The 22,965-nt window shown below is 38.5% G+C and overlaps 1 protein-coding gene across 10 annotated transcripts in view; it reads right to left on the bottom strand.

The window, feature by feature from the left end:
• Rbms1 (RNA binding motif single stranded interacting protein 1) overlaps window positions 1-22,965 on the bottom strand; it is a 224,946-nt gene that overhangs the window by 34,589 nt on the left and 167,392 nt on the right. For all 10 annotated transcript variants that reach the window (XM_008845744.3, XM_008845743.3, XM_029569690.1 and 7 more), the window contains 2 exons: window positions 12,907-12,965; window positions 7,691-7,782 (listed from right to left, as the gene is read on the bottom strand). In XM_008845744.3, the coding sequence (XP_008843966.1) occupies window positions 7,691-7,782; window positions 12,907-12,965 (151 nt within the window). The remainder of the gene's footprint in view (window positions 1-7,690; window positions 7,783-12,906; window positions 12,966-22,965) is intronic.

Below are 22,965 nucleotides of genomic sequence, written 5' to 3' on the forward strand. Positions count from 1 at the left end.
TGAAGTATTTTTAAAAGGGTGTTGGACAAGGTGGCTATAAGAACTTTCTAATATGTGCATTACTTCTGTGATAAAACTTTAATAAAAATTACATATTTCTAAAGTTTTGATTTAACTTGAACATTTACCAATGAAGAAAATATTAAAATTATTAAAAACTTAAATCAAGGAAAAAATGGGTTCTTTACAGTCTTTGATAAAGTGACACAGAGTGGACTAAATGTATGTAAATATTTCCTATGATTTTTTTTTCTTCTTTTTAATACTGGGGATTCAACTCTGAAGCCTTGTGCTTGCCTGGCAAACACGCTATACTACCGAGTCCCATTCTCATCCCTGTAATGATTTATTTTATTTGTTTTCCATAGCAACAACCTTGTCAATTAAGTTTCTTCATTTGGGATGATGATTAGAGCTAATATTACATATTCTTTCTTTTCATGTGGTCAACCTGTTGCAAACACTGCCCATAATGTTGCAGTAGTTTTATAAAGTTAAAACACAAAAAAAGAGAAGAAATTCTAAGCTGGTAGCAAAAGAAAACAAAAAATGAAGCCCTACAATGCCCACAAATTCTCATTAGTATATATTCATAGGAAATGCGACATAAAGTACTCATAGTCACTGGCAGTGTTTTTGAATGGGGATTTAGTCTCTTTAAAATCAGTGACAACTGTAACTGTTTTATTATGTCTAAATAGTAAATTGCTATGTCTGTAAAAAGTTATTCTGTCAATTCTATGTAGCCAAAAGCAGTAGGAGCAATGGGTTCTTTATGACCCCAGGCATGGATGGGTTCAAGGGCTTCTCTGACACATGGAAAACTAGGTATCCACACTGGCCGTGAGAGGGCTAAGTGGCACTAATGCTCACTTGAGTAGAAAAGCAGGGCTTAGAGGTCCCACATGGTGTAAAGCACTCAGTCATCATCTGAAAGAAATTAACAAAACCCTCCCTGTGCATGTGGAATGGTTCCTAAAATGCAAGAAAGGGACTTGGCAGAGACAGCAGACATCTGTTTTCTCTTGTACTGAATAGGTTCACCAACCAGCAGATCGAGGCTGATGGGTATGTGACTACAAACTGCTCAGAGCAGGGTGGGCCTCTGAGTCGAGGGGGAATTGAACTTGCTTGTCCTTCTAAGAAAAATGTACAAGTGTACCACCAGCCAAGTGACCCCTGTTGGTCTGCTGACCCCCACCAAAATTTAGGAAGTAACACAGGCCTACAAAAGGCACTCTGTCACAAGTATCTTCTTTGGAGATTCATGTCTTACATCTTTTAAGCTGTTTAAGTGTGTTTCTTTTCATAGATTCTATTTATTTTGAAACATAGTCTTACATTTGTATAGCCCAGGCTAGCCTAGAACTTACTAAGTAGCCCACGTTGGCCTTGAACTCATGGCAATTCTCCTGCCTCAACCTCCCAAGTGCTAGGATCACAGACACGGACATAATATCTGGCTTAGAATCTGAATCTTTTATTTGAAAAAGTGGCACACATTTGAAATATCTGCCAAGTTCCACATAAATGGGCTTTCCAAAAGTCCAAGTTCGTTTCCATCTGGTAAATTCCATCAGTGTACTCATGGACATGATTCATAATTTTAAAACATCCCTTTCCAAATTCTCAATGTCTAATCTTCAGGGAAAGTTTTTCTCTCAATTATTTTTAATCAATAAAGTAAACCTTTCACATCCACAGTGAGGTTAGAACTTAAAGGAGAATCAGTCACTGGTCTCTAAATGCTTCAACCTACAGGTTTGAAATTCAATTCTGAGTATCGGTGGGGTCATACTCAGCTCAGGTACCTCACATTTCTGCTTCCCCTCAATGGAATCACACAAGAGAGCAAGACTTTAGTGGATTTTAAACACATTGTATCATCCTGATTCATTCACTAAAGAAGGTGGACAGCAACTGCTCCCCTAATTGGAACACAGAAGCCAGACTAAACTTCCTTTAAAACTCCTCCCAAAAGATATGTGTTAGGTGTTCCTTGATCACATCAGCATAAGGAAGTTCAGTCAAGTACAAACACTCAAACTCATGATTTTATGACAGAGAATAAAAAAATCTGCTGGCATTTAAAATATATTTTCTTATTTTAATGATAAAGGGAAAAAGAAACCAGATTCAGAAATTAATATTCTGCAGAATGAGGGCCCATGGCCAACATTCCTGAACCTGTGCATTGGTTCTCCCACAGATGATGGATGAAGGAATCACATCCCCTAGACAACTTGCAGAATAAAGCCTATAGAAGTCTTTGAACTCATTATCAATCCTTGGGGAAGATGACATTCAAAGTGCGTTGCTGATGTGACCTACAGCTCCCACCAATACCAATCCCAATTTTGACTAAATACATTGTAAAAATTTCTTCAAGTCAGAGTGTATCTAATATACTACGCTTCCCAATATTGTATGTGCTGAAAATGATGGGTGGGACTACTATACAAGGCCTCTGTGTTTTTAATAAGCTTTAAAACAGGCTTCCTTATTATTCTATTTTGACAATAAGTGTTCGGTGCTCCCACAATCTATAGTGAGAAAGCAGACCACTTAAAGAAAGCCCACAAAGACCTGAGATCTGGCTGACAACTTGTTTAGGATGCCTGGATGACCATCTAGCTCTTGTCTATCTACAAGAGACTAGAGAAGCTGAGAATAGCATTTATGCAGAGAAAGGCAGCCATGTTCTGAGCCTCTGCATGTGCCTGCTTCCCTCTCATTAACAGCGAAGCCAACAGGGCTTCCAGCAGACTTCACAGAAAGCTTGATCTGCATCCCATGGGCTTGCTGGATACAATAGGTCCATGTCTGACTCAAAAGCTGAATAACTGAAAAAGTATATTGAAGGGGCCTACAACTGTAGTAGTAAAGTAATTACGCTCCTACTGATGCTTGGTAGAAGTAGACTGGAAATGAGTCTCATTGATATGCCAAATAATCCTAGTACTCAGGAAGCAAAGGTGGAAGGATCATTGGCTCAAGGCCAGCCTGAGCTATGTGTTAAGACACTCCCTCAAAAATCCAAAAGAATGGGGTTGGAGAGATAGCTCAGTGGTTAAGAGCACTGATTGCTCTTACAGAGGACCTGAGTTCAATTCCCAGTACCCACATGGTGGCTAACAACCATCCTAACTCCAGTTCCAGGGGACTCGACACCCTCTTCTGACCTCTGTGAGCACTGCATGACATCAGTGCACTTACCTACATGCAGGTAATACAGTCATACACATAAAATAACAATAAATACATAAAATATTTTTTAAAATCCAAAAGAATTAGGTCTTATAGAGTTATCCCAGAGTTCTGTTATATTCCCCCTAAAAAGGCTGTCTGGTAGACAGGGCAAGACAGCCCATCAGAGTGGGGCTGATGAACAGGTTGGGGAAGGTGGTGGTATAGATGAGGAGAGAGACCCCCAAAACATGTCAAGCCATTTTAGGTTAAAAAGCAACAGCATATTGCCTGGGAAGAGAAATCAACACCAGATAACATCACAGTTAGGCCAATAAACCTTCCCAATCCTCTACTCCTGCTTCAACTCTCAAGGGGTCAGAAATTATGGGGGACAGAAGGAGGTATTTGTGGGAAATAGAAAAGAAGGCAACTACCTCTCCATTCAACTACAAACATGCTACCTGGAGCAATCTAACATGGTTCTGTAATACTTAAAGTTTCTGTGAAATAGGACTATACATTCAAATTAGAAACACTATGCACCTAACATTAATAATCTCTTCTTGAAAATCAAATATTCATCATCAAAATGTTAACCAATTAATATTAGACTATTTCACATTATTTTAATAAAAAATTATAACTAGTCACAACTCTAACCAATCTTCTAAAATGTAATTTAAATTTGCTGTCCTACAATGTAAATAAGCCCATTCATCACATGCCTGTCTACACAAACACGTAATGGCTGCTGGGGTAGAAACCTTTAAAACACTACTTCCCGATCACCAAATAGTCAATATATTGTTGGCAAATAATTACAATGTAGATGATGATGTTTCTTTTGGAACCAGCAACATCCAATACTCAAATCTCTTTTATGGACTCCAAGCAGCTCTCAAAACCACTATATATGGGGGCTGGAGAGATGTTTCAGTGCTTAAGAGCATTTGCTGCTCTTGTGGAGGACCCAGGTTCGATTCTCAGCACCCACATGGTGAATAACAACCATCTGTAACTCCAGTTCCAGGGAAATCAGATGCCTTCCTCTGACATCCATGGACATTACATAACATGGGTGCACTTAAACGCATGCAGGCAATACACTCGTACACATGAAATAAAAATAATAAACATTTTTAAAACCCTCTACATATGATCTCAACATTCTACAAACTACATTTGAGATATAACCTGAAGCTCTCCCCATACGACATCTTGTTTAAATCATAAAATTGCTTGAGATTGGTCAGCATGGATACAGAGAGAAATGTCTGTAATGCACTGAAAGAGATGTATGCTTTATGGCATTTAGATGTGAAAAATGGAAAAGGAACTTTTTGAAATGAGAATAGTTGCAGAAGCTATAGGGCCTGTCCTCAATATTATCCAGAAGGAGGAGCTTCGCAGAGGGCCTTAGGATGCAGACTAAAAGAGAAAAGAGTGGTTTTCTGGGTAAGCACCAAGAGTCCTTCCTACTCATCAAATGTTTAGTCACCCACTGATTACAGAGCCAGAGCACAGGTGCTACAAATCAGAGTAAAGCCTTAGTATTCTTACAATCTCATTGTTTCAACACCACCACTGGAAATTGCTGGACATGACGGACAAGTAATCTGGAAATCAGGATGCCTTTTATTTATGGTTTCTGTTTAACTTCCATTCTGGAAGTGAAGAAAATCCAAAGGTCAACTTGGTGCAAAGCCTTAAAAATAATATATGGCAAGAATTACTTGAGGAAGGTGATCCTTTTTAAAAAAAATTTTATTATTTTTATTTTATGTGTATGAGTGTATTGCCTGCATGTATGTGAATGCACCCACGTCATGCAATGCTGCAGAGGTCAGAAGAGGGCTTCGGATTCCCCTGAAACTGGAGCTAAGGACGGTTCATAGCTGCCATGTGGGTGCTGGGAATTGAACCCAGGTCCTCTGCAAGAAAAGTCAGTGCTCTTAACCGCTGAGCCATCTCTCCAGACCCAGGAAGGTGATCCTTTTTATGAATTCCCTTTATCTTCATGGATTCTTGTATTCAAGGTATCTTTTCCTGGGAGCTACATAGGTCTGAGCAAGCTCTTAGGTGACAATGTCTTCATCATAGTCCTTGAACTTCCATAACTCTTCTTTCCTTAGGGAAGAGCATGTGCTACTATTTTGAAGCAGCCATGGACAGCAGACAATTATTCTGTACTTCATATATCCAATAATTAAAAAAAAACTACTGCTTTTTTGAAAAGAAAGGTCAAACTATCAAACTGCCAAATTTCAGGCTAGAAAATATTTACTATAGAAATTGATGGAAGAACAAAACGTCATGATTATTTTCATAACTATACTATAGGTACTAAGTGTAAGAATATAATGCAAGCTTACGTTTGGGCACTAAAGACCAGTATACAAGTATCAGTTTAGTTAATGTGACTTTGACATGTGCTTAGTGTATAATGGAATTTCTATTAAAGAATATAATATGTAAGAGTACATGGTGCTTCAAGCATTGTCTTTTCTCTGGGTCTGAGTTCTTTTTAACAAAAACAGGTGTGCTTGAAATCTGGGCATGGTGGTACATGCCTGTAATCCCAGTAGTCAGGGGGGTGGAGGCAGAGGATCAGAAGTTCAAGGCTATGCTCAGCTACATAGGGAGTAGGTAGTGAGCCTGGGCTACATAGACCCTGTTGCCAAGTAGGGGAAAAAAGGTTCAATGAAAGTAGGTTGAAGGTACACAACCTGGAGCTCTTTTCAGCTTTAGAAATATACACTGGACGTGAGATTTTGATCATGCTAGACTAACTTTTCCAAGTTCATCTTATCTATCTAAAGAATCTTGACTTACATTTTTTTCTCATTGTGTTGCTCTGGTTGTCATGGAACTCACTATATAGACCAGGCTGTCCCTGAACTCACAAAGATTCTCCTGCTTCTGCCTCCTGAGTGCTAGGATTAAAGGCACATGCCTGGCCCTGACTTATATTTCTATACATTTATTTGCATGTATGCAGGTACAAGTGTACACATGCTATACTGTGCCTGTGGAGGTCAGAGGACAAGTTGTAAGAATTAGTTGCATCCTTTCACCATGTAGGTTCCAGGGATCAAACTCAGGTAATCAGGCTTGGAAGCCAGTGCCTTTACCTGCTAAACCATCTCGCCAGTTATATCCTGACTTGGAAAAAAGGACTGGGCATCTTTAACCTTGACGATGAGCCTGATGTGAAAGGAGAAAATGAATGGCTAGTCAATCCACTAACATTTCTAAATTATGACATACTGGAGTTCAGGTCTCTACTCTTGTAGGGAAATTAGCATCAGACAAATTATTTCAGGGAAAACATGTCTTACAGTAATTAAAGTTCATGCATACTGCATTAGAATACATACTAAGCATGAAGCATATGGCTTTCATTTTACAGCCCTTGAACACTCAGACATTCCTCACTTGAAAGAGTACTTCAACAATTCCTCCTCTAGAAAGTTAGAAGGGCACAAGAAACAAGCCTTGAATAAAGCACAGGCACAACTACTGAAGAGTAGATTCATATCCCACAAAGAAGCATGTAAAAAAATTCCTGACCATTTTATAGGAAAATAGTCACCTACAGCATGCATTTACATTCACATTACTGATTTGTATGAATCAGTCTATGAACCAGTTACATATTCCTTCAAAATATGACATTCTGTGCACAAATTTTTTTAGAATTTTATACATTCATGTGCAAAAGGAGGTCAGAGATCAAAGTCAATTGCTCTGCACCTTATTTTGTGACAGGACTTCTCACTGAAGCTCACCAATTCAGTCTGACTGGCTGGCAAACAAGCCCACAAGATCCTCTTGTCTCCATCTCTCCGGAGTAGAGATTCCTGGAGCATGCACTACATCTGTCTTTTTACATGGGCACCGGAACTCTGAACTCAAGCGGTCATGCTTGCATAGCAAGTACTTTACCAACTGAGTCCTCTCCCAAACCCTGTTCTCAACTACCTTTTTAAGTTAATCTTTTGGCTGGCATACAAAGAAATGAGCTTCACTGTGACATTTTTCATGATGTATCAATATACTTTGTTCTTACTCCCTCCCCGCCCGCCCTTCCCAGCCCTTCTCTCCTCTTCTTACTGGTCTCCTTCTTCCCCCGACAGCTTCCCATTCTGGTTTTGAGAAACATACATTCCATTTCTCTTTGAGGTGTACCAAAAATGAATTAATTCTTTGAGTAATGAAATTTTAAAATTATATTTTTAGAAAATAGCACAGCTCTTAAAGGCTCCTGAATTTCTGATTACCTGAGAAAATCTGGTACTATTTCTGGCTTTACTTATGGGGTTACATAATTTACTATGTAAATTGTATATATTTGTAAATCCTCCTTTATGCATTAAAATATGAGGAAGAAGATTTTGTCCAAAGAGCTACTGCTGAAGATGTGTGGGCTGAGGGAATTATTCAGAATTGGTGGCTGGGGGCAGGGGAGCAGCAAGCTTCAGGAGCACAGGCATCCACTCACCTTTGCCATCTGAGCCTGAACTCCGCTAGCCTTCAGGGCTGACACAGCTTTCTGCGCTGCTGCAGGACTGTCGAAGTCAACAAAACCATAACCTGAAATGCAAAAGATACTTGTTTTAAGCCGTTACTTTCTGATTACGTAAAGGTTTTTTTTAAAGACTACATTTTGCTTCAGATGCAGCCAATAGAAGTGGATGTGTCCTGCCAGCCACAACACAGGTGCTCACAGCCACAGTGCAGAGGCTTTGCATGTGTGTGTGGGGGTAGCTTTCTCCTCTTAAAGACCCTCCCAGATATCCTACAGTTACTGTAATAAAGTATCAAAGGGTGGGGGAGTTGATGGTGACAACTTCAGACAAACAGTATTTTCAATGACACAGCAAAAAAGAGGGAACCATCCTACTGAGATGCAAAAGGATGAACAAAAATTATGCTTACCTTATAGACTATACCTTAGATTTCCAAGTTAAAATAAGTATAACCACTAGATACTAAAACATAATCTAAATTTTAGCATCTGGTTAAAAGTACTAATTTACATAAAATATCAGTTCCCAATGAGAGGTTGGAGCTGTAGGTCAGTAGTAGAGTGCTTGCTTTTTAATCAAAAGGTCTAATCCCTGCTAGTAGCAAAAAAAAATTTCATTCAATATTTAGGCTACGCTTGTTGGCACAAGCCTTTAATGACAGCACTCGGGAGGCAGAGGCAGGCAGATCTCTGTGTGAAAGATAGATTAGATAGATAGATGATAGATAGTAGATAGATATACATAGAAGACAGAAAGATAGAAAGATTAGATAGATTAGATATAGGATAAATAGATAGATGATAGATAGATAGACAGACAGATAGATAGGTAGATATAGATAAGATAGAGAAATGTCTCCAGATATCCCAAACAGTTGCTCCAGCATTTCTTGCCTAAAGTCTAAAAACAGAACACAACATAATAAACAACCACCTAAGCAAGGCTGTTCTTCAAAGCTCATTTACCTGTAGTTTCACAAACATTTTTAAATAGCTTGTCATCTGTTTTCCCAGGTCTCAAGAAATTAAAACAGGAAATTAGGGGGAGAAAGTCCAGAGTGGGCAGAGCCACAAGATATGCACATGGACAGGATCTAGCAGTGCAGACTAGTGAGAAGCCACAAGAGGAAAACCACACAACCACCGTATACAGGGACGGCCGCAGCAGAGCAAACAGCCTTGATCCTCCTTGAGCTGACAAGAGTCACTCATGAATGCAGACAATCACTGTTTTCACTGTGATAACTCCAGTTACTAGGAAAGGTTAAGTGTTTTTACACATGGTTTAGACAGTCAAAATATCTCTTAGTACTAAAGTTAATTACTATGAAATAAATTTTTATTTATAAGATGGTATATATCTCAATGTGAGTCTGTGTACACACACACACACACACACACACACACACACACACACTTTGTTTTTGAGGCAAGGTCTTGCTACATAGCCAGGGCTGCCTTGAACTTGGGTTCTTCCTCAGCCTCGTGAGCCCACATGCTGCCACACCTGGTTCTAAAATTAATATTAAATAAATAAGCACAATTTGAAAAAGAAAAGTACCATTTAAAGCTTGTGAAAAAGAGGAGCCAGACCTATCTTTGATTTTCAAAATTTATTAAGAAATAGTATTTTTGAGAGTATGGTACTAGTATCAAAAGAGACAAACACGGCAACAGGACAAACAGAAAGACTCAACAGCCCAGTCCACATTGTAGCACTTAGTACCAAAAATGTAGTTTCTTAACAAAGGAAATTGTAATGAAATAGAGCATCGATGTCAGAAATAGCTGTTTTAGGAGACGAAGTCAGAAATAGCTGTTTTAGGAGACGAATGCCAAAGTTGAAACAAGAAGCTACTTCTATACATTACATAGAATTGGACTGAAAGAGGTTTTTGGTACAGAAATAGACAGGTTGGGGAGGGAAAAGAGGCTGATCCAAGCCAAAGCAGAGATAGCTATGCAACTGTCAGGTTAGGAGCTTGGTTAAATGTATTTGGGGTGCTTATGCTAATACATATCAATCTCAGAAACTCAGGCAAGCTGTCTCTGATTCTCTCTCACATTAAGTACACAATGTCAGGAGCTCATAGATGGACACCCTGCTACACTGAAATAAATGATCAGTTTTTATTGGCACGTGCTTCTTTCCACCAACTTCACTATTGCCAACACATTACAAGAAGCAGAAGATCTCAACTATAATGTCACTGCACTTGAAGCTGCAGCCTGCCCAATCATGTAATAGGAACATTCTTTTTTACTGTCTTAATGAGAGAAATGCACAACGGTTACATTTTAGCAATTGCTTACATGCCTTTCTGGACTTTGCTGAATCCTAGTCTAACACTTCCTAATCATTTGCTAAAGATAAACATAGCGGGTAAAGCACATAACCTTGTACTTTTCATTTGTTTGTATTACTTTCAAGTAAATATAAGACCATACAAAATTTGAGCTATGCATGGTCTATGGGCTTAATCACATTTAATTATATAAATATGGATACAGCTGTCTTTGAAGGTGGGGCTCACTAAATAATAAGCAAGTTTACTCACTTAAGTTCCCAGAAGACAATTTCCAAAGCCCCAGGACCAGGACTAGTGAAACTAATCTTGCTTATGGAAATCTCCCCAGTGGTGTGGTGACTGGATCATGGACATAGCTATCTTCTCCATCTTTGCTTTGGCCACTATCAAACACTAGCTCATTTTATCATAAAATGAAATTTTCTGTTCTCATCTTTATTTTTCTTACTGGTCTGATTTATCCTTTCTCTCTCTCTCTCTCTCTCTCTCTCTCTCTCTGTATATATTTTTTTCTTTTCTTATCTTAGATACACTGTATCCATGCTCAATCAGTTTCTCAGTCAAACCTTTTGTTTTCTGAATTCTGACAAAAATTGAAATATAAAATACTAACTGAATCTCAAAAATGAATCTACATATTACTCAGACTTAACATTTCTTTTAGCTTAACTTTGTCCAAAACGGAGGCTCCCAAACAAGTTTTGAGAAAAAAGTCTTGTGACATTCTAAGATGCTTTATTTCCACGTGTAAAATTCTTGAATATATTTAATCTCTAAAATTAGTATTTAATACAATATTTTTCATTTACAGCCATACTCTGATTTCTTGTGCACTAATTTATCTATATTCATCCAAACTATCATATGTGCAAAACTATATACAGACATACCAATCATGGCAAATTATCTTGGATAACATGCTATCTAACTTAATTATGAGCCCAAGTGTTATTTCTTATTTGCCTTAACATTACCATCCCTTCCTTCAAACTCTCAATCTGGCCTACATGATTTTACAAACCCACTGTTGCTCACCTCACTCCACATACTCTACACATTTGCCGATGTGCACTGCCCAGACACTTGTGAGGCTGAGAGCCTTGGAAGGGATCATGGCTGGTCTCATAAGATCTGCTTGAAGGGAAGGTGTCCAGGGGACTTGCTGGATAGAACACCAGCTATGAATTACCCTTACCTTTATTTAGAAGCCTCATAAATCTCTCCACTTATCTGCAGGCCCTTTCTAACCATGCAATGTTGCATATGGTAGTGTGAGATTTAGCCTTGTCTAGACCATGCTGAACATGTGGTGGAATTCTGGCTTCTAGGGAAAAGGCTGCCACTGGAGAAGAGCATACAATAGTGTCTTTCAGTCCTGCTTGTGGGTGGAGAGTTCAACTGGGGGATCTTTAGGTTCTCTCCTCAACACAGAGGTTTTGCTCTTTCTCCATTCTGAACTGCCACATAAGATTCTTTTGGGGGTGGGGAAGAAAGGGAAGGGACATATGATAGGCTAAAACCATTACCCACTTTGATTTCTCTTCTTGTTTGAAGCCAGCTTTGAGATCAGCTTCCTGCTTTGTTCTTGGCAAGAGCATATTTTTCTCCACAAAACTAAGTTTTTTCCCCTTTGTATGTTCTCCCAAATCATTTATAAATGTTAAATAAGACTAATCTTGGCAACTAAGCACATGCATTTCCACTTATAATTTAACTTTCTCTAGTTTAATTCATTTTAAATATTTATTGGGTACCACTCCACATAAAGCACACTCTATTCTCTGTCCTAAGGCAAAACTGCCTTAATATGCCATGTTGATTAAACATGGGCTCAGATATTTGTCACAATAGCTCCTTTAAATCTAAGTACTTTGAAGAAGAGACAGAGCACAATGAACCACTTCAAGTCCAGATTAAAGGAAATGGCCGGCTTACAAGGGGAGGCCCCACCATAGGCTTCATTTATGTTCCTTGCCTTTTTCAGATTGTGCAAAGCCACTGCCCCGTCACCACTACTTGAAAAACTGGGGTCTAATTAATGAGAAGATTTGCCTTCTCTGCCTGTTCCTGTCAACCTTGCTCAATTCATAGGGTCAGTAGTTAGATTCAAAGTCAGCTGACTCCATTCTTTCCTTTTCCTAGAAATCACATGCCTATTGTTAAGATGCTGGATCATTAAAAGTCAGAAGCACTGAGCATCCGTGTGCTGCCTGCTCTAGACGCCTTCACTTGCAGCTCACAGAGCTGGATGAGCTCATCCTAATTGCATGGAAAACTGAAGGTCAGTGCATCAAATTAATGCAGCAGCATATTTCAAAGGGGCGCGTGACCTCTCCTCCCTGGTACAATTTGGTCAGTGAAAATGGTTCTTTCCTCCCTGCTGCCAATATTGTCAACAGGCATTCAGCAGAGAACAATTGCGAGGATTGAAACATGTAATTAAGTACTGCTTAAAACTACTCTATTCTAATTAATAGAGCCAATTTGCACAATATGTAATCTTTTCAGTTCTTTAGTACAGTCCAATGGTCTTCAGTAAGCAGCTCTAATCTCCTCAGGCTCAGGAAAGAAAAGCTATTTTCTAGCTCTACTCCCCTTTTAAAGGCAGGGGCTAAATGCCAACTAGTATTTTGCATGTTAACTCTACTGGCGCCAAATCTGGAACTCTGGCAAACAGTTAGCTGCTGTTGGGTTCCCAGCCAAAACGCAACTAAGGACAAAACAAATGTAAGCAACATGCTGATATTGTGCAAGACAGAAACTGGGTGACATATGAGATTTGGTTTTTTAATACAATGTGGTTAATTGTGAAACTTAAGATCATTCCATCATTTCTCCAAAGCTATGACTGAGGACAAAAAATCAGCCACAAAAGCATACCTTTGCACTTGTTCGTTGTCTTATCCAAAATGGCCTTCGTGGAGACTATTTTCCCATATCTAAAACAGGAGGGAAAAGGAAGTTATAAGGAACTCTTATTCATGTCTAAGTTCAAAGAACACACATACTTTTCAAACAACTGCAAACCTTAAAGTACAAAATGTTCCTTACCAAGGGGAAGACAGTGAGAATTCTGAACTTGAAAATAAAAAAGGAATGGCCATGCTTTCTCCTTGGGAGTCTTGTGCTAAATTTGATGTTTAGCCTTGAAGAGCAGGTACTTACCTGAAAATTGAGGGGAAAATACGCACTACACACTCTATACAAAAAATATTTTCTTCTAGCGCACTAACTCTGTGGTCAGCTACAAAAACCAAGTAAGACCACGGATCTATTCAAGTTCTATGATCCACATAGCTCTTATGAAATAACAGTGGAAAAGCAGCTGTATTATTCTATTCATTTTGGCTCAGCAAACAGTGCCACACAGTTGTAGAACACAACCAAAAGGCAGATACAAGTGTATGTATGTTTAACAAAAAATGGCAAAAGATAGGTTTCTTTTTTTTTTAAACTAAAGACTATTTATAAATCTTACTAGTATCACTTTCAACTCTGTAATAATTATTTGTTAGCAGTGGTCAGGCACATGTGTGAGACAGAGAGGTGATACCATAAACAATGAATGGGAAATTAATCACTATTTTATGAGAAATGTGTTCAAATTCCTTTGAATTTGTCGTGAAATTTTGGGAGTTAAATGCAGAACACATTAGAACTTAGTGCACTGCTAACTAAAAATGAAAGTTAATTTAAGCACACATACTGTGCTACTGATCCCGCCCCTCTTATAGTGCAGACCTTGGAAAAAACACTGTAGTCTAAAAATTGTGGGAAAAGTTTGAAAAATAATACTTAAAAAATTATTTAAAAAATCGAAATAAAACTTTGGGGTAAATGCACTGAGCATAGCTCATGTATTTGAGGCCCAAGTTTCCAAACTTCTTCATAGACAATCCTAAAATTCTACCTTCCTAATGATTAATTTTCAATCAAAATGATCTCTTACACCTTTCTCATGACTGACTGTTGAATATTAAAATTAAGATGAGCCAGGCTGGAGAGATGGCTCAGCGGATAAGAACACTGACTGCTCTTGCAGAAGACCCAGGTTTGAATTCCAGCACCCACATGGCAGCTAACAACTGTTTGTAACTCCAGTTCCAGGGGATCCAGCAGTCTCTTCTGTCCTCTGTGGGCATTGCATGACATGGGTGCACTTACCTACATGTAGGCAATACACGCATACACACAAAAAATACTAAAATATTAAAAAAATATGAGTCTTCCAACTAAGGATGTAGCTCAGTGGTTGAACACTTGTCTAATATGCTACAGGGCACTAATGGGGGCAATAAAGACCTTTAAGTGTGTTAGGCAGTCTAAGACTGTGCAGCATTTTGTACCACTTCTAGAACCTTACAGACTTTTATAATGTATGTTAAAACCAGCTGAAATAAATTTTTGTCTGGAAGAAACAGATGGCTCGAGTCACCACTCTTGTCCATTTAATTTTCTTTACTTCTACTCTGTATAATTGGGTAGCCAAGTGAGTACTATAAACTAGGCATGAAAGTAAAGGTAATTTAAGGTTCAAATGACAATCACATCCAAGAGGCATAATGCTAAACAAGCACCTTCAATTCCCTGAAGAGATGCTGAGCATTTATAACAGCATTAAAATGGGTTGCCAAGTTTACAAAAAATATATGTAAAAAGCACAAATGCTAAAAACCAAACAAAGACATAAGGATGACCCTTTAGCAGCCACTCATTTTCCGAGGTCATGTGTTTCATTTTTATCAGCATTCTCTCCCTTGCACATTCTTCAATGAAAGCATTTCTTAGATTCTATTACTGACATACATTTAGGCGGAAGATCAGTATGACTCCAGTTTAGAATAAGGGGCGGACAGTCACCAAAATTAAGATATTATGCCTGAGGTCTCAGAGAGCAGGGCCTTTTGTCAGCCAAACAGAAGGACATTTAGGAGAAGGTCAAGGGGTTGGCCTTCTCCCTCTGCAGCTGCTTTGAGCACTTCATGATGGGAAAGACATGGAAATGTGAGGGGAGAAGAGACAGAATACTCAGGCCACACCACACCGCTGCCTCTACGGGCTCTTTCCTCTCTGCAGCCTGTGATATTGGTCCTCTCTCCCACACCTGTGCCATGTGCACCTCTTTCTTCACCTTGGGAACCCCATACTCCCAGGCCTGGATCTCATTCCATTGTGGGTGGCTCTTATTGTGGGGATCCTTGCCCATCCAGCTTCTTCTTCCTCCTTAGGGCTAATGTTCAATATTGAACTTGGCCTTCTTTGGATATTTATCAAGAGATATATTTGTAATTAATGAACTTCCTATGATGATATCATTTCTCTTTCCTGATTTTTTCATAAATTCTGCAAAAGTTTTGGTTTCTACCTTTACCTCTTTCTACTTAGATATCTTAATATTTCATTAAGAGACTTATTTAGCTAGTATTGCCTCATGCTCACTATTTTCTAAATCCTATCTGCAACAGAATTCCAAACACACCTCAACTCCTCTCTGTATCTTTATTTATTCAAGAGCACTTTTGGCTTTCCCAATCGTCTATCAAGCTCAGTGTCCATGGGACAGCATCACCCGAGGCATTCCCAAATGCAGCCAGTCAGTAACTCTGCTGAGTTTTGTCTCTGATGCTTCCAACTTTATTTCCTCCCTCTACTGTCTAGACTTACTAAAAAAGAAAATTACATCAAATGTTCTCCCTGGCTCCATTAGTCCTTCCAAGAGGCTCTGTCAAATTTACCTCAAACACTACTTTAAATATGTCCATCCTACCTGTCCATTACCCCATCCTACCTATGCTTGATCCTGAAGGACCTGTTCAAATCTCTTTTCCCAGAAGTCAGCCCTAACTGCCTCACTTATTTTGCTGAAGAAACAATAAAAGAGTTTATAGTCATTTGAATTCCAACTTATGCTCAGTGCTGTGCTGGGTACTATGATGCTATATATGTTACACTATGTGTGTCATATACATTATTTAATTTCACAGTCTGTTATTATTCCTATTTTTGCAAATGGCAAAACAAAAACTCATGCAAATTTTGCATCTAAGATGACCTAAAATCTCAAACCTCAAAAAAGGATGATATTTAAGTCTTCATTGCAACTTACCCATGAAATTCCTCTGAGAAACAAGTTTTCTTTTATTAGCTCAAATATGAATGGTGAGGGGTAAACTAGATTGTTTCTTTCACTTTGATACTGACACAGGTTTTTGTTTTCCAAGGCCAAGCAATTTTTTGTTTATTTAACTTAAGAAACAAACACGTGGTTCGTGCTTGGCAAACAGACAAGGAACAGAAGAGGTATTTCTGAAACATCAGTTTTACTTTTCATTGTGGTTTTCATCACGACTTGTGGGCTAGGATTGAGAGACTGATTTCACAGAAAATTCGTAAGTTTCTACAATGTCTGAGGAGCTATGGTCTGCTGGCTTCCTGCATATAGGAAGGTGTTTATCTGGAGCCACCTGAGTAGTGTTGAGAGATTCCCCTTTTGTTAAACATCTTTTCTTTTGGGCTGTCCACTCAGGGGCTCCACTCACAGCTTAAAAGGCTCCCATTAAAACAGACCCAGAACTAGAAATGTAGCACTAAATCACTCAGGTCCTGGTTAGCTGAGCTGGTCATGCACTTACTTTTCTGTGGAACAGGGTTCTAATGGCATGAAAGGGGCCAGGAAAGATCCAGATCTACACTATGGAGAAGGTCTATCAAATGTCATCTCAAGAAAGGTGACAAGGTGTGGCAGGATAAAGTCACCATCGCCCTCTGATAGCTTTGCTTGCAGTGAATGGTTGGGGGTTTCAGGTCATTAGCACTAGGACCAAGTCTATTGTCAGTCCCCAGTACCCACAAGATTAAAAGATACTTGGGTACAAATTCATAAAGCATTTTTCAGCTCCTCTTGTTCACATTTGCAGCCTACTCTGTCTAAAAAAATCATTAAGGAAAAGAGATGTACAATGTACTGGGTAAATAGGGCTCTTGATTGGCAGAATGGAGTCTAAGAACACCAAAGAGGAACAAGCCCAAGAATGCAAGCTGTAGCACTGAGGGAAGTAGATGTGTCTATGGTGATTCTTGATTCTTTGGATTTTTTTCAGCTTCAAAGCAACAAGGCTCAGATCACAGCCTGTTACCCTGATTATAATATTCTTTGCTAAGTAAGAGTAGATAATCCACTCCAGAGGAAGCTCTGGCAGTAAAAGGATAAAGAGTAATTAAGAGACGTGACTGCAGAATAATTAGAATTTCAAAGGGAGAGGATAACAAGTAAAAATTCACATTTAGACCTACTCCTCCAACTCAACGTGGCTGAAAAAACCTTTTGCTTAGAATGTACTAAAATTTCTTTACTTTGCCACATAGTTTTACTCATTTCTACTCAATTTACATGTAGGACTCCTATAGCATAAAAGCAAATATATTTTAGTTCTTCTAAAATTATCTTCTGTCCCCATTGCTTTCTCCTTGCAAAAAACCTACCATTCCTATTAATTTAAATACAAAAGTAACACATACTACTGTAATTAGAAGGCAGGAAAGTAGGTTGACAAAACTATCACCACAAGCCTTAGATGTGAATACAGGTGCATGTCCTTATGGATTTTACATAATGTGTACATACAGGAGTGTGCACACACACTCTTGTTCTCCCTTCTCTATCTTCCATCCTCTCTTCTCCTTAATACAGATCCTTCAGCTCTGGAAAGGTCCCAGGACTCTGGAACTGGAGTCTACTCCAACTACTACCAACAGATGGCGATCATGGCTGATGTTACCTTAACACTGGCCATTTTGGAGATTAATTTTCAAGGTACCATCTGCAGTGTTTGTATGAGATCTGGAATATTTATGAATTTTATTAAATCTGAAAAGGAAATGGACATGTTAGTAAGAAGTAATGTGTACTTACAATGTTAACTAAAATGATACATTACATTTGAGAAAGGCAAATATTGCTCATGTGTTGGGGAGGATGGCTTATATTTACTTTAACAGCAGAAGTGCTCATGGTGAACAAAAACGAGATGCTGCACTGGGCAAATGCCAGTAGCCAGCAAGAAAGAAGGACAGCATGAACTGAGGGAAAAGTAGGACAAAATTAAAACACTGGAAGCTGATGACTTAGTGGAGCTAATTTGGGGGAAAAAAAACCAAAGTCATACTTTGTATTAATCCAGCTCTTAGTCTAGTCCACACACTTAAGTGATTTGGTCAATAATTTAATCTTCACAACTACATTAAAAAATACATGTCATAAACTTTCTACTTTGTACATGTGAAACTTAGGAGCAGAGTGAGTCTACTCAAGGTTATACAGCTAATAAGTAGCAAAGATGCAAGGCAGGAAGTTTGCTTTGGAGTTTAAAGGCCATACATGTTGACTATTGCAGAACTTGGGTCACCAACCATGGATAGGTTCAAAGCAATTCCACTTCGAGTATGCACTCTTTGGATGAGGAATGGGTAGACGGTCACTGCTAATGTCTCTAGGACAGGTGCTTATGACATTCACAAAGGGTTCACATTGGCCTATCTTGCTGTAAGATGTCCAATAAAATTTAAGTATTAGTGGGAGGAGGCATGGCTAGTTTTAAAACTTAAAAATAATCATTTATGGAAATGAATCTGGGGACTGTGAAGCAAACCCTCTCTGTTATTTTGGAATTGTTTAGGGAAAAAAAGAAAAAAAAAGCATACACATATACAACCATATCCTCACACCATATATATATATATACAATACATATATAATCATATTCTCACACCCTACCCTATTATACACATAACTATGCCTTCACATCCCTACCTCTGTCTGCAGATATACCCACACCTGAGCACCCCTTACCCCAACATACACACATACCACCATACCTTTACACCCTACCCCCACATGCACAGATGATGCTGAAGAAGCAATTTTCTACCTTGCCTTTTCTGTTGCTTTTTTTCAATGGCCTCTCAGGAAAAGGGTTTCCTAAAATTTGCTTTAATTCATCTAACTGCGGCTAGAGAGAAGAAGGAAAACAAAGCACAAATGACATCCGTTTAAGTAACAGTAAAGTTTGTTGGAGAACAAGGCCTAATGTAAGTAATAGGAGTGGTTTACTCATGCTATTCTGAATCCTACTACCTTAAATCACTCAACTGGTACTACTTTGTTAGTATTGGAAGTAGTAGGCATTTGAAGAAGAGATGCCAGATGTGAAAATTTTAAATTAGGCAATTTCAAACAGATTTTGTAAGAGTTCACATTTTCATTCTGGCAATTGCCATGGTTTCTATAAAACTTGTCTAAGATGAAAATATTAAGAATCTATAAAGATACTGTTGTTTTCATTTCAGTTGTTTTAACTAACTCAGACAACTGCCACTCTTGCTTGCTCTGTACAGCAAGGGGTGCCTCTGTGCATAAATGATCCTGGTGCATACACAGAACAGGAAACTAAACCTACAGCTGGAAATGAAGCCAGAGTTTCCAGAAGGAAAAAGCTTGGCAGACCTAAAGGTCAGAGACAGCTGAAACCTTGGTGCGGAAGGTGGCAGATTACAGGAAAGAGAAGGAGAGCAAGAAAGGCGAGCACAAAGTGGGAATCAGCTCGCCAACATTCACAGCATGCCCTCAGGGTGACCTGCACCACACAAGGCTTATGAAAAATGCATAAGATGCCAGACCTACCATCAGGGGGACCAATCCTTTGAGGAACATGAGGAATTTTTAGTACAAAAACCACCTTAGCACTAAAATAAAAGGAATGTAAACCTAGAAAGAATGCCAAGTTGAGCAAGACCGCCTTTGGAAAACACAGAAATCCAGGTGGCTATGAAGGACCAATAACAGAAGGATTTGCTTCGTGCAAACCTGTGTGAGACTAACAGGAAACTAAGGGCGGGAAGAGCACCCTGTGTTCCAGGAAAAAGGAACACCATGGTTGGAGATTTTGCAACTGCAGAAATAAATGCAAAAGCAAAATTTTGGCAAGATTAATGCAAAACTTATGCCCAAGATTAACAAAGAGAGTCACATCTTTTAATATATTTTGCTTTTTCTCTATCCAAGCAATAACATTTATGCTTAAAAATTAAAAGGGAAGGGTGAGCAAAGCTTGAGGAAAAAAAGGTTTAAAAAGCCAGGAAAGATTCGAGACAAATGACTTCTCTGAAGAAGCCATACATGTTCAATGAAATTTCTGAGAAAAATTGTCCAGGGTGCCTACGGAATGGAGCAGTAGGGGTTTGCTCTATGAATTCAGAAGACAGAGAAAGAAGACCCCCAAATTCACATTTGTGAACTGGAGAGATCAGTGATTTTAGCCAGAGCCTAAAGACTGGAGATGACAGCAGCAGCTCAATCCACCCTGGTGTGTTCTCTCCATTGGCTGGACAGATGAGCTGATGGAGAAGACATGACAAAAACTGGGACAAAGTGCTATATTACATTTTTTCAAGAGGAAATATATCTACATGTCTGACTTTTCACAACACTGAAAGATAAATACACTCTTCAAATATGAATGAAATTAGTCTTTTCCTCCAGATTTTGGGACTGATATGCCTCACCGAACTCAGAACCATTCTCACTAATTTCCTTATCAACATTCTTAGATGAAACCGGTGAGTTCATTTTACAACTGATGCTGTTTATACCAGATACAGGTAGAAATAAAAAGTTCATGTACCATGAGCATTAAAAACTATCTCATTAAAAACAGTGAAGATGCCCTTTTGGGGGGCATGTTTTATGAAAAAGTGTAAAGCCTCTCCTCTAGATAAAAAACCACTATAAATACATTGATTTATTACGCAGATTTGTGATTACAGTTTAGTATCAGTACTAGAAGGATTTACAATCAAGGCAAAATAGCTTCACACTATTTTATGGTCTTTTAAGAGCAAATGACATACCAAAGGTCATCAATATTCTGATAGTATTTGACCCACAAGTCACTGTACTACAGTACTTCAAAGGTACAGTCACAGATGATCAGATCCAAATTAGTGTTTCCAAGTTCTACTATGTCAGAGCAAAGAATATATGCTAGCCAGGATTTTATAAACAAAACACTGATTAATACACAATTCTTAAAGCAAAGACAATTTGACTATAGAAGTGATATTTTATTTTTGAACATGGTTATTTCTTAAGTGTATTCCTCTACCACCACAATCTACAATATATTTCTTTTGCTTTGATAATCTCACCTTTATGTTTATATAGCATATTACCAATAAGGAAAAAGTGGTTGTAAGTGACAGAAGGTAGAGTTATAGCCACAGAGACCTGTCCTCAGTACAGGTGTATTAGATGTCCTCTAATACAGATGTATTAGAACTTGGCATCCTCTTCTGTAAAATGGTCAGATAACATCTTACCTCAGAGAAGTTAGTACAATGCTTGATACATGATGGCTTTTTCCTTCACCCTCTCTCCAAATAAGGGTATCACTGAGAACACGAGCCTATACTGCCTTTTCACCAGAATAACAACATGGACCTATGCTACAAAATGTTGAGAAAAAGTAGACCTACTATTTTTACTGCTAATTGTCAGCACAGTTATTTATATACTATATATAAATAATCAACATGTATTGGTTGAATGCATAAAACACAAATAGGCAACATCATTTTTCTCCCATGGAAGTGTTTGGTAGGAGAAAAAAGGCAGTGTAGACAGGAGATGTTACATTTTGCCTTGGAAAATAGATATGGCAAGGATTTTATCCCGATTTAGCATATAGAAATAAAGGAAGGCAAAGAGTCTAATGTAGAATTAAAAATCAGTAACAAAAAACCTTACAACAAGTTGGGGCATGGAGAAACCCAGAAGATTGTTTTTCCAGTATATCTAAATATGATGCACTTTTAAAAATTAAGCAAAAGGGGATGGAGAAATGGTTCAGCAGTTAAGAGCACTGGCTGCTCTTGCAGAGGACCTAGGTTCAATTCTAAGCACACACATGGAGGCTAGTGACCATCCATAACTCCAGTTCCAGGGAAATCTGATGCCCTTTTCTGACCTCCATGGGCATTGCATAACATGGGTGCACTTACACAAATGTAGGAAATACACATAAAATAAAAATAATAAATATTTTAAAAAAGTAAATAAAGCAAAAGAAAATCTGAAGACACATATTCCTACACACAGAGACTCACAGACAACACAGACACACGCAAATGCACGCACATAACTTCCCAAAGAACAGTCTATAGAAATGGAATGTGTTCAACTCCAGCAGTAAATGCCATAAATGGCTGCTTCATTCAAAACAGCAGCACCATGACAGAGAGCTAAAGCAAACATGTTTTCTGAAACTACTAAAATAGTACATACAAAATTACGTAGACATTTCTCTTGACTCTACCACAAGCTAAAAGGAAGGGCAGGGGTCAAAGTGGACATTTCTTAGACTTGCCGCTAAGGCTGGTTTGCGATACAATATCTGGCACCAGTATATTGATTACCAAGTGCAGTTCATCACTTTTAAAGTAATAAATCTTGACTGTCCCACGACCTTGGAAAGCCAGGCCAAGAAGCAACTGACAAGGAGGAAATGGCATCTATCTTCCTCACTTCACTTCTAAGAAATCTGGAGACAGTACAAATGTATCACTAGTAAAGGACACACTTGGTCCTCATAGTGAGTGAATGCCAGTCAGAAGCTTGGCATCTTTAAATTTACTTAGCTCAAAAGGTCATTTGTGACAATAGTTACAACTCCAAGAGCAGAGCAGATAGGGAGGAATAAAGCTCCATAATGATTGCCCATACTGTCCTTAGAAACCACACTGTCCTGAGATACAGATAAAATGAATAAGCATTCCAAAGGCATGGAAGTACAGGTCCAAAGGTTCAGAACCTTACAACTGAGGAATTATCTTTGTATGAAAGAATGTAGCTGAAGCAAATAAAATGTTCTAAAATTACTTTAGTAT

Source organism: Nannospalax galili, unplaced genomic scaffold (assembly GCF_000622305.1).
Source record: "Nannospalax galili isolate Female #2095 unplaced genomic scaffold, S.galili_v1.0 scaffold540, whole genome shotgun sequence".
Classification (NCBI taxonomy): domain Eukaryota; kingdom Metazoa; phylum Chordata; class Mammalia; order Rodentia; family Spalacidae; genus Nannospalax; species Nannospalax galili.